At 39.4% G+C, this 18,322-nt stretch overlaps 1 protein-coding gene across 1 annotated transcript; it reads left to right on the plus strand.

Moving 5' to 3' along the window:
* The first annotated feature begins 1,186 nt into the window (after positions 1–1,186).
* Positions 1,187–3,702, plus strand: LOC140374331 (cell adhesion molecule CEACAM1-like). Its single transcript, XM_072461196.1, has 5 exons — positions 1,187–1,233; positions 1,550–1,870; positions 2,202–2,480; positions 2,574–2,825; positions 3,472–3,702. Exons 1-5 carry the CDS (start codon positions 1,191–1,193, stop codon positions 3,588–3,590), a joined length of 1,014 nt encoding a protein of 337 aa, XP_072317297.1. The 5' UTR covers positions 1,187–1,190; the 3' UTR covers positions 3,591–3,702.
* Positions 3,703–18,322: the final 14,620 nt, after the last annotated feature.

The raw sequence follows: 18,322 nt of genomic DNA on the forward strand, positions 1-18,322 counted from the left end.
CTGCAGCTCAATGAGCCAGGAATTCTGGAGAAGGAGCTGAACATGAGACATGGTCTGTCCATAAACTGAGAATAACAAGAACTTCGGATATGTGTCCTCTATCTGCAGGCTGAGGTTCAGTTGTAATTGTAGTACTTTTTTATAAATCACACTCTTTCTGATTTATAAAAAAGTACTACAATAGTACGTAATCTGCACTCAGGGATCATCTCAAAATAGGTTGAAGCTGAAAAGACAAATTTTTTTTAGTCTCTCTCTTTTTCTGTGGTGGAGGACTGGGCCAAAATTCCTGATTCTGATGCATTGTTTTCACACTCCACACACTCTTGGAGAATGTGTCTGTCTCTAGTTTTGCATACTGTTTACTATGTTTCCAAAGACATAGATAAGAGCCACCCTGCTGCAGGAGGGGGTTTCTTATCTCAGGCAGAAGCAGAGGTTATCCCAGAACTCAGGCAGGTCCCAGAGGAGCTCTGGGCCAGTGGTCAAACGGATGTAGGCTGTATTTGCGGTTGTCAATCTGTAGTTATCGCTCCAAAATCTGATATGCCCCCTTGTAGACCACAGTATCCCCTGCACCCAGAGGCAATTGAAGGTTTTACATCCGTGTTGAAAACATGTTGATATAATGAAGCCCGGTGTAAACTGCAGAGATGTATGTGCCTTATTACAAAAGTGTAACATCATATATAGAAAAAGTAAAGTTGTCCTATAGTAATTGTATCTTGCCAACAGTTGCTAAGTGCGTAGATGAGACTGACATCCTGCTGGGCTCTGATTGGCCGACTGTATTTAAGAGCCTATTCTTTTCTGATGTGACAGATTGTGAGCCATAGTCATTTCACATTTGAGCAATACATTTCATTCAAAAGACATTTCTTGATTCCATATCTACAAAGTCTGCACAGCGTTCTCTTTGTCTAAATATTTTATCTTAGAAAGTCCAGAAAGTCCTGAGAAAGTTCAGGAATACGTGGGATGTCAGGGTCATACCGTCACACAAGAGCAAAAAAGACATAAGAAACATTGTAACAATAATGTTGACATGAAGAATAAATCACGCGGTAATGTGCAACATTAGGGGGCGTTCCTCTTCTGTGAGTGAGTGATATTAACTTTAGACAGACACCTTACACCTCACAAATCACACCTCACACCTTCAGGCTGCCTTCTGCTCTTTTCCAACAAAAATGGGATTTCTCACATTCTATGTTGTTGCTGTTGCCTTTACAGGTAGGAAAAAGTATATTTTATATACTAAAATAAAAATATACACTCATATATATATATATATATATATATATATATATATATATATATATATATATATATATATACACTAACTTAAGTTGTTAACTTAACTTATGTTTATTTAACTTAAATGTTGTGATTAAGTGTTGGTGAGATACTAAAGGCAAAAGACAAAACAAAGAATTGTATGACAACAAGCAGTTTGTCTTAAAATATTAAAGGGAATTCAATTTTAACCGTGAGTTTATGAGTATTATGTAACATGTCTGAATGTTTTTGTGTTTAATTATGATTCCAGGTTTTGTGTCAGGAGCTGGTGTGTTGCCTGATTCTGTGGAAGCAGCTGTCGGAGACACAGTCATGTTCACCACATCACTGCCTCCAACACAAACACCTTTTACATTAATAGACTGGTCATTTGGCACAAAATATATCATCACTTCGTATCCTGGTGTTAACTACACTACTCCAGATTATGAAGACAGGATCACTCTGTTCATCTCTACTGGAACTCTGGAGCTCAGGAACGTGGCTCTCACTGACACTGGAGAGTACGAAGTTACCATTGTATCAGCAGAAAGTGGGGAAACATCTGGAAAAACTACACTGAACGTTTATGGTAATTTTTTTATTATTATGTAAAAGTATGACTGTAAAACCACTCAAATTTGACTCTCATATAAGCACCATATATGTAACATTTATCTGGATTAAAATAGCTTTTTAATTGAATTTCATCTGTATATTAATATTATTCTTACACCATCTTCAGGTTAATGATTGTTTTATGATAAATACAAACATTATGCAACAGTAATCTATATAAATCCTCAATCCCAAATCCACCTCACTTGGGCCCTAATTTAGATGCTGAGTGGGTTGGCACAGGCTTATATGATGCCAAGGCATTCATTCTCTTTTTGTATGTTTATTAAATTACTTTGTCTCTCCTCCCACAGAGCGAGTGACAGTCACAGTCAGCAGCTCAGACTTGGTGGAGTTCATCAGTTCTGTGACTCTCTCGTGCTCTGCCTTTGGCTCCTCTCTGTCTTTCCTCTGGTTAAACGGCAGTGATGAAGTCACAGCCAGTGACAGAGTGAGTCTCACTGATGGAGGTGCAACTCTCACTATATCCACTGTGAGGCGCTCTGACCAGGGACCATTCAGATGTCAAGTGTCTGATCCTGTCAGTAACAGCAGCAGTGAAACTGCAGAACTCTCCATCTGCTGTGAGTCGTCACTTTTAGTAATTTTTGTTCAAACCAATATTCCTGTTTTCTTTCTTCATTTACATTTACTTTAACGGTTCATCATATTTTCAGATGGACCAGAAAATGTTCAAATCTCAGGTCCAAAAGAGATTCATTTTGACAAAACATTCAAATTAAGCTGCTTTTGTGACTCTGTACCAATTGCTAACTACACCTGGATTAAGAATGGGACGATCCTCGCTCAATCATCTGAATATACTAAAGAGTCTGCTGGATCTTCAGACAGTGGACAATACATCTGTCGAGCAACAAATGAAATCACAAAGAAAACAGTCCAGGCTTCACAAAGAGTGTTTTTGAGATGTATTGACCTTTACTTAAATTGCATTTTTTTCCTTCATTTTAGCTTATGAAACCTGGTTCAGTTTAACCAAAATCATATCTGAACAATTACTTGGTGGTAGTGTTGACACAATTGTAAGATTCAAACTCAATTTCGACATCAAGGAATAGATTTGATATTTGATACCAATTTTGATATCGATTTCTGTCATTGTTCTTATATAAGATTTAATACTTGTACAGAATCATTGAATTCAGCGTTGGACACTTTGGATCTAACTCTGTCGCCTTCTATATAGAAACTCCAACAAGGCAGCAAAAATAGACACTTTAATAGATGAAAATAGACAGTATAGACTGAATATATAGAGACGAGCAGTGACAAATACAGTATATTATCTAGTACCCGATTTTCGAACTATTATTTTAGTGAAATTGTGTTGATGTATTTGCTATAATGACATGTCTTCCGTCTTACAGTAATGTTCAGATATATAGATTAGTTTTAGATTGTGTAGATCAAATCTGTTTGGGTTTCTATGTGGGCTGTTTTTGCAAATGTCAGTTTTGAATGAGAAGTGTGTTAAAGCAGTTAAAAAAACGACACATCTACATATGCACTTTGAAGCAGTGAATCAGTTTGTTAAAGTTGTTTTGTTCTCTTCAGACACCACCACCTCTGACAGCGCCTGTGACACTGGATGCATCGTTGGAATAGTATGTGGATGTATTGTGCTCGCTCTGGTCATGTTTGGCGGAGGGATCTACTTTCTCAGGAAAAAGTGAGTGAAAATCTTCATGTGTAATTCTGTGTTGTGTTGAATCCATTCAGATCGTTCAGTCAAACGTATCCAGTTATTACACGATGCATATAACTGAGTGACTTCATGCTTATTCTCTCCCTAAAATATAAAGCCGATAAGACTGAGAAACACTCAAGGAGGTAAGAGCAAATACACATGTTTAACTACAGTTACAGATTCATTCTTTTAAATGTATGTCTAGTACTAAAGACTAAAGTGTATATATATATATATATATATATATATATATATACAGAAAATATTAATTTCACTAAATGGAAATTGTATTTTTTGAGAGTGCAGAGTAGATACACTACAGTAAATAAAATATAAAATGAGTTTTTATGAGTAGTTTGACGGGAACTGAGTACTCTGAGATATGTTGTAAATTACACTTTGACAATTTGTCTATTTTCAGCACAATGATGTTCCTCCAACAGCAGAAACTGAACTTTAGTTTGAAGATGGTTAATAATTGATGATCTGACGAGCAGTGGCTTTCAGTTTCTCATGCACTATAAACGCTCGCCTTGTATATCAATATATATTCATAATCAGCCACAACATTATGCTAATTATAGTCATTTAATTTTACTCTGTTCAGAAAAATTTTATGGAATTTGATTACTCCTTGGAATTGTTGTTTGTGGATTTATGATTTTGTTTCTGCCGCTCTCCATTTCATCCAGCTTGTTCTGGTTTTAAAGTGAATAAGTCTTGTTACAAAAATAGTGTGTTTTTATTTTAAAATAAATAATTTGACTCATTTTTCACATTTTGTTGTATGTTTTTTAAAGTAGGTTATTTATCTCAGGAAACAGCTCATATTTTTTTTCAAGTACAGATACAGCATTATGAATGTTAATAGGTATATATATATATAAGGTTATATATATATTATAGGTTTAACCTTAAGCAAATGTGAAATGCCTAGTGCTGGACCTATGATTTTATAGTGTGAATACAAAGAGAGATTTAGTTGGTTCAGTAAGGAATATAAAATATGCCAACAGATCAAGTGTGGGCTGTTAACTAACTTAGTCCAGACAATAATTTTTTATGGCAAACCATTTTAGTCACAGTATTTAGTATACGCTCACAATGAGAGCCCAATGGAAGTGAATCATGAGCCACATTCTGCAGCCATCTATCCTGGCACCATTATGAACTAGTAATGACTCAGACCCACCAGAAGAGGTCGGTGTTCTGCTGCAGTGACTTCGGGCCTTAGGCGGGGTGCACCCTGGACAGTGGTCAAATCGTCACAGGTTCAACACAGAGACATAGACATTACAGACAGATCACTCTCACATTCATCCACCAGGGCCAATTTAGAGTCACCCATTTTTGTGCCTAACACATGTATGTGTTTGGACGGTGGGAGGAGCCGGGGAATCCGGAGAGAACCCACGGTAACACAGGGAGAACATGCAGACTCCACCCAGAGAGATCGAACCCATGATCTCCTTCTTGGGAGGCAAGAGCGCTAACCGCTATAGCTAACCGCTATATATATATATATATATATATATATATATATATATATATATATATATATATATATATATATATATATATATATATATATATAGCGGTTAGCTATATATATACACATTTAAACTAATAATGGTTGTGGGATTTAAGTCAATCAATATTTGAGCTTGTGAGGTGCTGATAATAAACTAACCGAGATGGCAAACGGATGCCCTGGCGTTTTGGCGCGTTTTGTTTGCGTTCCTCTATTCAAGGGTGTCAAACATCTGGGCCGGATCCGGCCCGCCAAACGTTTTAATCCGGCCCGCCGAACATTTTGAATTAATAGAACCGTAGTTACTTCCGTAACCGTTGTTAGCGCTAAAACTACACGTCCCACAATGCCGCTGGTGGCCGCCCCTCCCGCGCGGCTCTTCACTGCCATGTGTGCTGCGGAGAGAGAAGTGCTGAGAGAAGTAAGACACGCTTTTGCGCACTTTACAGCACTTACGCACCTCAGAGCAGAGGTCTGAGGAGGACAGAGACGTGTGGCTTTAGGAAACACGTGGAAGAAAGAAAGAAGACTGTTTTGTGGATGTTAGAGTTGTGCTAAAAGTGGAGCTGACGACAAGAAAACTAACTTCTGTGATGACGCTCTGTGAGGAAAACATCCTCTACAAACCTGAACAGATCAGGAGCCACAGGTAAAAACACAGGTCAGAGTGTCACAGGTCATATGAACATGACTGTGTCCACACTAATGTGACTGAACACAAACACAATGACCTCATTTGAGTCACTACATGAATCATTTTGTCACTAAGATCAACTTAAACTATGAAAATAGCTCATATTGAGTTTGAGCAGAAACATGTCTGTGATATGAACATTTCACATCAGAAATAAGCAGTCTTTCACCTGCTGCACATTTGTGCAAAAGTCTCCACAAACTAGGCTGTAAGAAAACTATTTATTTCTTATATTTGTTATTGTTTTATTTTGTACATAATATTTGGCCCATGATTTGAGAAAAGAGTTTGTTTTGATGGAACACTGTGGCTCATAACTTAACTTGTTTGTATTTAGTGGTTTGTCAGATCAGGTGTAAAGAGAACTACAGAGAACTACACAGACGTGGAAATGTTAGTTAGTACATTTAAAAGGTTTTTTAAATATTGAGAAGTTTATTTTGTTATAAAGTCAAATACAATATTTTTCAGTTCCAAATACCTATTTAACAATATTTAACAATCTATTTAACAATACACTAAATGTTTATCTCTGTAGATCACCTCTGAAGTTGTAATGCACATAAACTGAAGCACAGTGTTGGTGAAATGACACTTGTTTTTCTTAATACATTTTAGTTTATGAGAACAAACGTGTTTGTAATTTCTTTTAATTGATCCAATAATTGCTTCAAAAACAGAGTAGGCTATATAAAGCTATTTATTTCTTATATTTTTTAATTGTTTTACGTTACGTTCGGCCCGCGACCCAGCCTGAGCGTCGAAATTCGGCCCGCGGCCCATAATGAGTTTGACACCCCTGCTCTATGTGAATATTGTTCACTGACAATGGGTATACTATAAAACTGATTCTGATGACACCATTCTGATAGTGAGGGGCTCTCAAAGAAAATGTTGCTTAGGGCCCCGTGAAGGCTTGGGCCGGCCCTACATGTGACTGACTCTAACCTTGTTTAAAAAAAAAAGCAGATGCATCTAAAGATCAAAGTCTAAAGAATAAAGTCTAAAGAATGAAGTAATTAATGTTTCGCTGTGATACTGGACGGCATCAATATCAGATACAAAGTCAAAGTAGGCATGGGCAGGAATGCGGGGGAGGAAAGAGCCTTTGCACTCTCTCAGCCATTCGGAGCAGTGTAAAGCTGCAACCAGAATATGCATCTGATTTTAAAAAGCAAGGTTGTAGTTGCTTGGTTGTGTAAATGTGAGTAGTTTGGCATGTGTTAAGATCCGTAAAGACTTTTACGTTTAGGAGCTATTGACCTCAGAAGTCAGAAACTGTTGGCAAACAATAAATATGAAAAATGTATAATGAGATAGGCTCCAAATATTTGGGTGAGTCACTATTCAGAGATGGACTCATGTCCATCTCTGAATAGTGTCTCATCGCACCTGTGGATGTGTCTCACACAAACAGATCTGTGATCAGTGGGATTGCTGTCAGTTTGATCTGGACTGTGTGCTCAAACCAAACACTACAACGCTACATCTGTCACTACCAGAGACTGTGCTCTATAGGCAACACAATTACATGCAACATGCAAGGAAATCTATGTTGTGGTGGCATGTCATTACCAACATACTTATATCATATTTTCCCTTTTGCAGACATAGTCAACTCAAGACACAGCATACATGGTTTGATGGCAGGAGGTTGTGTCATTGCTGTGTCATATGACTGAAAGGATTTTCTTTGCATCCATCCATCCATTTTCTACCGCTTGTTCCCTTTCGGGGTCGCGGGTGGTCGACTGGAGCCTATCCCAGTGACTTCGGGCTTTAGGCGGGGTGCACCCTGGACAGTAGCCAACTCGTCGCAGGTAGGTCTTAAACTGTTTTGTGATTTCTGCCTACCTAAACCTATTCTGCACATTTATTGAGCTTGTGGGAAAAGTCCACATTAACTGATCACAAGAAGAGGTACAAGTGATGTGGTGACTGTCCTCACATGATCCCCTCCACTTGGATTTCTTTGTTTCCTTTTGGAGAAATCAGAGAGTTTCGGTAATGAAGGGAATCATTTACTGCAACAATTTGAGATAAAAACACAAACAATCTATACTTTATGTTCTTGGAAAATCAATATTGCTTTATAGATTTAGGTAAGGCTGATAGTCAGTGGTGAACGTCTAAAACAGCAGTGTTATTATTACACTAGTTAGTAGCAGTCAAATGATCATATAGGTCTATGATTTTATTTACAAGAATATTGATATACTCTCATATAATAGATTTAGAACGAATGTTGTGAAATGTGAGAATCAAACGTTTCCATAAGCAATAAAAAATAAAATAAAAATGAAGCAGTTTGAAATAGACATATTGTTGGGAACTAACATAAACTTGGGAATTAAGTATCAGGTAATTCACAAATCCAGCATAATATTAATATTAAGATATTTTGGCACAAGAAAATAGTTCAAATAGCTAAGTGTACTGTATATATGAGTGAGTCGGCTATGAGTATAATACAAGTCAAAAAGTTGTAATTTATTCATGTTTCCCTCCATTGAATTTATTCATGCACCATCTTGTTTGCCAATGAAGAGTCAAGGTCTGAGAGAATATCAGGCATAATTCACTTATGGAGATGACCTCAATTTGAAGGAGAGAAAGCTAGTTCTCACTTAATTACTTGTAGACACAGGAACACTTTAGCATGCTTTTTTTGTTATTGTAAGTAACTTGTCCACAATTTTAAACAATTTAAAACTAAATATTACATTTTTGAATGCAAAACAAAGTCCTAAAAATGTTGCATAAGAGAAAGTTGAATCCTATGAATTTATTTAAAGGTGGTATGGATGATTTTTTTCAGCAATTTTTTTTTATCATATTTCCTCGTGGCGTGGATAAATCATTAGTCCTGCCACGTATCAATCATAAAACACACCTACCGCTCACCTGCAGCGGCGTCAGGCTCGTCCCCACGTTTCCGTGTGCCTAAGCGCATGGATCTATCATAATATAGTTCCCTCAGTGTACGGGGCAAAATGAAGACGGAGAAAGACAGTTCGAGCTGACGCAGAAGTGGACAGAAATCTACGGGAGACGAGCGATGCAATGCGCTCCATTGCACTAATAAACAAACGCACGTGTGTGTTGTATCAGTCTGCACGGGGGAGTGCACATGCGCACTTCCGCCTGCGTTCTCAAATCGCCGAAAAATCGTCCATACCGCCTTTAATATGTTAAGTGAAGCTGATACTATCAGTGGTGGGTAGAATGCTAATAAATGTATAGTTACAGAATACTGAATACCTGAATCAAAAAGTATTTTGTGTAGTAATTGCATTATATTATTATAAAAAAGCCGACAAAATATTAACAGCTTTATGTTTGTTTGACTGTTTGTTATACATTTATTTATGACTAATTCGGGAAATAAATATTGCACATGCACAAACCACAAGAGCTGTTTTTGCGGTTTTTTCCCACAAATTGTGTGCATAAATAATCAAATATGAAAATGATTTGAATAAAGTAACTATCTTCTATATCACCAAATGAATGTAACTGTATTCCATCCATCCATCTTCTGCCGCTTTATCCGGGGCCGGGTCGCGGGGGCAGCAGTCTAAGCAAGGACTCCCATACTTCCTTCTCCCCAGACACTTCCTCTAACTCCTCCGGGGGGATCCCGAGGCGTTCCCAGGCCAGCCGAGAGACATAGTCTCTCTAGCGTGTCCTGGGTCTTCCCCGGGGCCTCTTCCCGGTGGGACATGCCTGAAACACCTCCCGAGGGAGGCGCCCAGGAGGCATCCGCAACAGATGCCCGAGCCACCTCAGCTGGCTCCACGCCACGAGGAAGACCGGACAGCCCTGAGCAAAGGGCCCCGGACCCCGTACTCCCGGAGCACCCCCCAAAGGACACCCCGAGGGACACGGTCGAAAGCCTTCTCCAGATCCACAAAGCACATGTGGACTGGTTGGGCAAACTCCCATGAGCCCTCGAGCACCCGATGGAGGGTATAGAGCTGGTCCAGTGTTCCACGACCAGGACGAAAACCACTCTGCTCCTCCTGAATCCGAGGTTCGACTATCGGTCGGATTCTCCTCTCCAGTACCTTGGAATAGACCTTACCCGGGAGGCTGAGGAGTGTGATCCCTCTGTAGTTGGAACACACCCTCCGGTCCCCCTTCTTAAACAGAGGGACCACCACCCCGGTCTGCCAGTCCAGAGGCACGGTCCCCGACCGCCACGCGATGTTGCAGAGACGTGTCAATGTAACTGTATTCCGGTTACTCAAAATTAAATAGTCTGAATAAATATTATTGGTACATATATTTAGTTACTTCCCATCACTGAACGTAATTCCTATTCCATTTTACTTACAAAATACAGACATAAAAAAATGCTTTCGAAGTCTTGCAAAATAACTCAAAAAAATATAAAGTGAAAATATGAGTCCAATATGAATAAATGGAATAGACTGGAACACATTTGGGCTTTGAAAGGAATGAATATGACCATGATGGAAATGTTTCTCTCTCAAAATGTTTTTCCTTTGTCTAAGTAAGCCGCCTAAATCCAGTGTGTGACTAAATTGGTTTTGGAGAATGAGCGTCTATGGAAGGAGATCATGGTCTTTGATTCAGATATGAATCAGTGAATGACTCAACCACATCAAAACATCCAAAAGGACTTCTGAAAGTGTCTGAAGGGACAAACACAAAACGCCTATTAGAATACTTAGAAATCAAGCCCAGAAACCAAGACCCAAGTTATGGTGAAAATTGATTTTGAGATTAAATCAAGAGAATGCAGAAAGACCCAAATTAATTAATTATTAGTGTAAAAGGTACACTCCAAAAGTTTTAATTTGGGTCTGATATGATTACATAGTATATTATCTGTTATCTCGCCCAAAAGCAATAACACTACATCTACAAAACAATGCATATTCATATGATCCATAACAATATTATCTAAATCTTATCGTCAACAACAGACACGCGTTAATCAATGGATTTTGGACTTTTGGGAGACGAAGCACAATTCATTTTAAACCAACTCTTTCAAACTTTAACATTTTCTCCTGTTATTTCTGTCTTTGTCACATTAGTTTGCCCTTGCTACATATATGCATACACCTTGTCAAAGCCTGCACAGATGTGAACAACTGTGTACATGGCATAATGATAAATTCAGAAATCAGATGATTGTCAGATTTTTTACACTGTTCATTTTCATTCATTCTGATTCTGTGATGGCATTTGGGACTTTCTCTTCTCAGGTTGACTGAATCAGGTGTTTCTTTATGCAGTTTACATGTTCTCCATTCTCATGGTGCTACACATTAAGCCGTGAGATTAGCATAAGAAGCTTTAGGCTAATCCCAGGTGCAACATGGATTACAGGTCTGTATGATTAAGCCCAAGGGATGGAAATGGGGTGTTCAGCTAACACAGAGAACTGCATTGACTTATGCAGTCACAAAATAATATGTTTTGGGTGGGATTTGAAAGTCATGTGGGTATTCTGGTGGCTGAATAGAGGGAGATGTATAGACTTTATTGTATATGAAAATGATGATGAAGATACAGATGACTATAACTAGTCCTTAACTGAGTTATTTTCCAAATGCCCACGTCTGAACACACCTTCCATCTGTTTTTCCTCTGTGCTGGATATTGAAATACTTTAGCTCAATGTGAAAGCCATAATTCAGACATAATTAGCTTCACCGTATAGGGCTGACACCTCTTCTGAGCCTTTTGAGACAAAGAAGTTGATAGCAGCAAAACAGTTTATACTGAGCTGTAAACGTCCAAACGTCACTGCTTTTTTGACAGGACAGAGTCAATTTACAATCTAAGTTTGAGCAAAGTACCACCAGTTACCACATTTAATCAAATGAAATGTGATGTTTTTGATTAAGAGCGCCTTTACATTAGAAGAGCAGATGTAACACTTTTACTGAATGACAAAGGTGAATAGAATAATAGTGCAATAGAGGTTTGGAAAGACTAGAAAAGAATCAGAACCAAGATAAATGTCTTTATTTATAAGTCTTTATTTTTGTAATTTCCTATCTATTTTCAAGTGATAAACACAGAGACGTGTTATATTGTTGAAAGTTCATTGGTTTGTTCGTTTGAAAGCTGCGACGTCAGTCTGCATATGAAGTGATGTAACTTTTTCTGTCTGCTCCACCACTGTTAGATGGGCGGATGATAAAAACACTCCCTCATGAGTCCCCACTCACTTTATCAAAGACTGGCCACTTCATACCATTTATTTTGACATTTATTTTTGCGTATTGGCAAAAATGTGTGTGACATGGGTCAAAGTACATAAAAAGTACAAAATTATGTCCAGACCAATCCGTTTCAGGTGAACGGACGCATTTAGTCCTTTCACTTCTTAGATACGTAATAGGATTGATACAGCCCACATCACACAAGAATAGTTAATTATTTTACTACTATGTGAGTCCTGGGATTAACATATAAAGGACTTTAAACTAAACAATGAAACATGTGACACATATTTGTACTTTCATTCAATATTGACGTATCTCAGGTTATACATATTCACCTCATTCTCCTTTCTGGATTCACCATAGCACTAATTCAATAGTGTAAAAGGTCACAATGATTCAAAACACAAAACAAATAAGAGTTTATGTATAAAGCCTTGCTCAGTACATACTGTTGTTATGTCCTTGGGCAAGACACTTCACCCACCTTGCCTGGTATGTACAGTATATAATGTATGAATGAGAACGATGGCGTAGAGTGGCAGCTATAGGGCTCACAAAGCACCGCCGAGTGGATCTATAATAATATTAGTAATAGGTTGCGGCACGGTGGCACAGTGGTTTCTCTCTCCCCACAATAAGAAGATCCTGGTTGCGAGTCCCGAGTGGCGTGGGGCCTTTCTGTGTGAGTTTGCATGTTCTCCCTGTGTCTGCGTAGATTTCCACTGGGTGCTTCGGTGTCCTCTACCACTAAAAACATGTACCTCCTCCCCTCTGGAGCCAGGACTCCACTGAAAAATAAGTGCTACATCTCAGTGGGACTTTCCTGGTACATGTACATGGTATCTATTGTAGAATTCAGTGTTTAATTCGCTATTGCTAGTTATGATTGTTGCCAAATGAAAGGACTTAAAGCCAATACATTAATAAAACAAGTTTGTGGAGCCAACCCCAGACAAATAATGAGAAGGTTCAACATTTGTGGATTTCTGCTATGGATATGTCTTTCAAAAACAGTAATTATCATGGAGTTACAGGCCCTTGTCCACCATCTGTGATTATGGCATCATCCAATTCTAGAATGCGAATGTAACCTTCTCATTGTAAAGCCCTAATCAATCTAAGGCTCCATCTGAATCCATTAAACAAGACCAGAATGTTCCTTATCATTAAGCCAGACGCGCATCATTGTCAGCCATGACAAGGACCATCCAAATTGATCAGTGAAGTTAGGAAGTGGCAAGGAAAGGAGGCACGATGTTCTTTCATAAATCCTTCAGTATAACCTTGCTGATCTGAAGAATCAGGCACAATGTACACTTTAGCAGACTATTTAAGAGAGAGCTCCATTCAGGCCTGTTTGTTGCTGTTGTTATAATGTTTAATGCAGCTTTGCTAATTTTCACATAGCTATTTGAGTACTTGGAAGGAAACTTAAAGCCACATGGCTAATTTGCATAAAGTGTGTACTGATAGAACAGTGCTCCTTGTGCATGTTTCCCAGCAGCGCTCAGCCCAGTCTCTTTGATGTACTTGTCAGCAGTTTGGATGGGAGATTTCTCTGAGGGCGGAGCTCATTCACACGACCTGTGTGCAGTCTATATCTTTTTGTGACTCAAGGCAAGGCAAGGCAAGTTTATTTGTAGAGCACATTTCATACACAAGGCAATTCAAAGTGCTTCACAGCAGGAAAAATGCATTCAAATCACAAAGAAATTACAGAAACAGAAATACAATAAAATTAACTAAATTAAAAATTATCAATCCAACTGATTTTCTAAACTAATAAAATCACAAACAAAAGAGAAGAGTGCAAAGAAAAAATCCTTTCAGTCATATGCGCAGCTAAACAAAACTGTTTTTAGCTTAGATTTGAACATTGTCAGAGTAGAAGCCTGTCTCACATCTTCAGGAAGACTGTTCCAGATTTTAGCTGCATAAAACTGAAACGCAGATTCCCCATGTTTTGTCCTGACTCTGGGCACCAGCAGGAGGCCGGTCCCTGAGGTCCTCAGAGTCCGAGATGGTTCATATGGCACTAACATATCCAAGATATACTTTGGTGCTAGGCCATGGAGAGACTTGTACACAAGCAGACCTGCTTTAAAGTCTATTCTCTGAGCCACAGGGAGCCAGTGCAGAGACCTGAGAACAGGACTAATGTGATCATACTTCCTGGTTCTAGTCAGGACCCGAGCAGCAGCGTTCTGGATGTACTGCAGCTGTTTTACAACTCGTTTGGAGAGGCCAGTGAGCAGGCCGTTACAGTAGTCTAATCTACTGGAGACAAACGCATGGATAAGTCTCTCTAAATCTGGTTTTGACACTATATTTTTGATTTTGGCAATGTTTTTTAGATGGTAAAAAGCTGCTGATGTTATTGATTTGACGTGGCTATTAAAGTTCAAGTCTGAGTCCATTATTACCCCCAGATTTCTAATTTGGTTTGTAGGTTTTAGAGCGAGACTCTGGAGGTGACCGCTAACACTTTCTCTTTGTTTCTGTGGGCCAAAAACGATTATTTCAGTCTTGTCTGAGTTCAGCTGGAGAAAGTTGTTTTGCATCCACACACTGATCTGTTGGATGCAGTGACAGAGTGAATCTACTGGTCCATAGTCACCTGCCGATAGTGAAACATAGATTTGAGTGTCGTAATTGTGATAGGACACATTTTCACTGCGTATCAACTGACCTAACGGCAGCATGTAGAGGTTGAACAGAAGAGGACCCAGGACTGACCCTTGGGGCACTCCACAGGTCAGGGTCATGTGGTCTGAGACACAGCTACCAATTTCAACAAAGTACTTCCTGTCTTCCAGATAGGACCTTAACCAGTTTAGGGCAGTGCCAGTGATGCCCACCCAGTCCTCCAGTCTCTGTAAGAGGATCCCATGATCAACAGTGTCAAAAGCAGCACTCAGATCTAACAGAATTAAGACTGAGGCTTTGCCCATGTCAGTGTTCAGGCGGATGTCATTTGTCACCTTGACAAGAGCAGTCTCAGTGCTGTGATGAGGTCTAAAACCTGACTGAAAAACATCAAATGAGTTGTTTATTAAGAGGAAATCTGTGAGCTGTTGGTAAACAACCTTTTCAAGGACTTTGCCCCAAAATGGCAGATTAGAGATGGGCCGGTAATGACTCAGTACTGCGGCATCAAGACTGCTCTTCTTTAGGAGAGGCTTTATGACCGCAGTTTTCAAAGACTCACTATTTTAGGGCGGATAAGTTGCTTCTTCTTTAAAGCTTATTGCTCACTTAATACAAAATATATTACATTTAATTTTATTGGTAGTTAATCTACTAGTACTGTTTCCAGAATTCCCATTTCGCAGACTTGTGCAAATGACTTGGTGTGATGACCATGTTCAACTTCCTTTCGGAAGCTTGCAGTGCTGTGTAAGACGTGAGGCGATCGGTTTTGATCATAAACGATAAGAAATGTCCTGCAGTTCTGCGCTGCTCTCCTCATCTCATTTCCTCATCTCAAATGAGATGAGGAGAGCCTAGGCCTAGTATAAATGTAGACAGTAAAGGCCCAGGCTGTTGTACAATACATATGTAATATAAGATCAAGACAAAGCTAAAACATTATTGTCAGCTCATTGTTTTTTGTTCTGGTTATGTGTGTGTCAGTCTGAAGTGTGAGGGACACAGGGACATTCACAAAGTTGTATTTAGTTTTATTCAGAGCCACACTTCAAGGAAATGTGAGATCTGTCATTTCCCCATGACCCTGGATGATCTGAGGCCTCTGTTCTCGGGCTCGTGGAGTGTTCAAGTTGATTCCAGGCTGTTTTTCTGCCCCCCGTCTTCAGCCGCCTGCTCTTGCCAACACTCCAGCTGGAGATTTTGACTGCTTGAACAAGCCTAGTGAGTCATTACAGTTTGCTTTATCATAGTACAGTCTCGGTTGTAGTCCCTCAAACTAGGATTGATTGCAAACAAAAGCCATGATCTTTTCGCATGGACGTGCTGTACAAGATGATATGCTTCAGATCACGACTTCTCAGGGTAATCCTATTGCATTTGTTTAGAATTTGAATATGGCTGAATGGCTTTATACTGGACTTGGTCCAGTATAAAGCCATTCAGCCATATTCAAATTCAAAAAAGTTTTGCCATTCAGCCATATTCAAATTCTCTCTTAAAGATCTCATTTAAAGCTCACTTACAAAATCTGGTTCAGAACTTGAAGATAACACCTGTATTACCCTTGAAGCCTGCAAACATCTGCTATTGGCCACTGTTTTGCCTCTATTGGATTATGGCAATGCCTTTGCAAAATGTCTGAAATGGTTGGATACTGTGTTTCACTGCTGAGATTCACAACAGGTTGTGGCAGGTTTACCACTGTGGACTCTGCCACGGCTGGATGGCCTTCTTTGGGAGCCAGGAGGTTCACACATTACATCACATAAAGTTGTATTCTGCTGTGCATCTTCCTACTTGTGTGTCCGAGTGTGAGGAGCAGAGGGTCATTGTGATCTGTTCGGTTTGTCTGTCCCTCGTGGGAGGACTCACACTGCTCCTGCAGCCACAGGCTCTACGTTAAAACCCTCTCACTAATGTGCTGCTCATGTTTGGTAGTTTATAAATTATCAATGTCCGAATTATCAAATTATGGTCGAGCAATTTAAGTTTAAACTTGCTGTAATGAATAAAGAAAGATGCAATATAACAACGAATAGAACTACATATTCAAACTAAATTAAGTAGGCTTGTTAGTCTATCTACAAATCATTATTCATCTTTATATTTTGTAAGTTTTAAGGTAAGTTACATGAATCTAATGATAAAATGTTTTGGCATATTGATAATAATAATAATTCCTCTTGAATAATGTAATAAAAGTCTCATGTTCACACAGACCCTCCATCTGAAATCAGGCAATAATGCTCCCTTCCTTCTCCTTTGCCGTAACATTTGAGAGCAGCATCATGAGGTCAACTCTAAGGACTAAAGAGGTGTGAGGAGCAGTGAGGGAAAGGAGCTGCCGCTGCTCTTGGTGGATTTGAATCCTCCTGATCAGCGAACAGAACTACAGCTGTTCAGGAAATACTAAAACTCCCAGAAAACGACTACAAAAAGTGTATGCCTTCTCCTCCACTGTGCTGATATGCATGAGAATTATTCCTCCTTTTATTCTGTGCAACCATTGTTTCCATGACAACAACAAATACAGGTGCCACAATTGAAATTACTGCCACTGCTAAATACAGAGCTGCACTACACTTGCACCGTGTGATCTTGCAAAAGTTGAACGAAGAAGCACCTCCATGATATAAACAAATGCACAGAGCACATTTGAATTCACCAGCAGCAGCAGCACAGCCCATGTCACTGAAAATATTCCACTAAATCCTCCTGTCCTTTTGTCCAGAAGCAGTGCAGCAGTCAGGTCCAGGCTCTCAGCAGACTGTGTGCAAATGTGACTTTATGTTTTGTTTATTTCGACAAATACGGCAAGTGAAGGCAATGTGGCCTTCTGGGAAGTTTGGTTTATGCAGATAAATATAGGCCTATTGTGTAAAGTTGCACTGAGGCAGCAAAACATTTAATTAATTGCAAACTCATGGTGCAGAGATTGGTTGTGTTCAGGCACTTTCAGGGTGCTATGCGGAGTGGATTCTGGGATGCCTCATAGCTCCTAAGCCCTCCTGACGGTCCGTGTCATGGCTGACGAGGATGGCTTTAGTTCCCTGTCTAAAATGCCATAGTGTCTGAGTGAGACTCGGAGTGATGTTTGATGAAATCCAAATCACAAGAATGTAGGCCACTCTTGGCTACACTCTTGACTCTAGCTTTCTGTCTTATGAAGTTTTATGAAACAAGCCTCAGGCCTCAGCTCTGTGCTGATGTCAGTTGAAGTTGGTTAGCCCAGCTCTTCCTTCAACAGCAGAAGTCATTTCGCTCATGATCAGTCATGAGTCATTTATACGGTTGTGAGACAAACATTGGTTGTAAATGTAACACTGGTTAGGTGTTCCGGAGGTGCGAGTCTGCTTTAATTACAAAGCAAGCCAGTCAGTGTGGGTCAAAGCCTTAAAGGCAGCTTTTATTTAAAACCATATAAAAAAGGTTTGATTAATTGGTGAGGGTCCACTCTAGCTGGGGAGGGAGAGGCAAACTACAAGTGACAAAAAACAAACAAGATTAAAGCAAACAAACCATTACCATAACATAAAACCCTCAGTGCCACCATCACCAATAACTATAAATAAAATCACCCACTAAAGTGAGCCCCAATCCTCCCCAGCAACCTCAGGACCGACACCAACTACTGTTAA

The sequence above is a fragment of the Eucyclogobius newberryi genome, unplaced genomic scaffold (genome assembly GCF_026437365.1).
Source record: "Eucyclogobius newberryi isolate DKJ021-1_F unplaced genomic scaffold, fEucNew1.0.hap1 SCAF_3, whole genome shotgun sequence".
Classification (NCBI taxonomy): Eukaryota; Metazoa; Chordata; class Actinopteri; order Gobiiformes; family Gobiidae; genus Eucyclogobius; species Eucyclogobius newberryi.

Coding starts and splice junctions, on each gene's coding strand:
- LOC140374331 (XM_072461196.1), top strand. CDS start 1,191: ATGGGATTTCTCACATTCTATGTTGTTGCTGTTGCCTTTACAG. Junction 1,234..1,549: donor TGTTGCTGTTGCCTTTACAG/GTAGGAAAAAGT, acceptor TTATGATTCCAG/GTTTTGTGTCAGGAGCTGGT. Junction 2,481..2,573: donor TGCAGAACTCTCCATCTGCT/GTGAGTCGTCAC, acceptor TCATATTTTCAG/ATGGACCAGAAAATGTTCAA.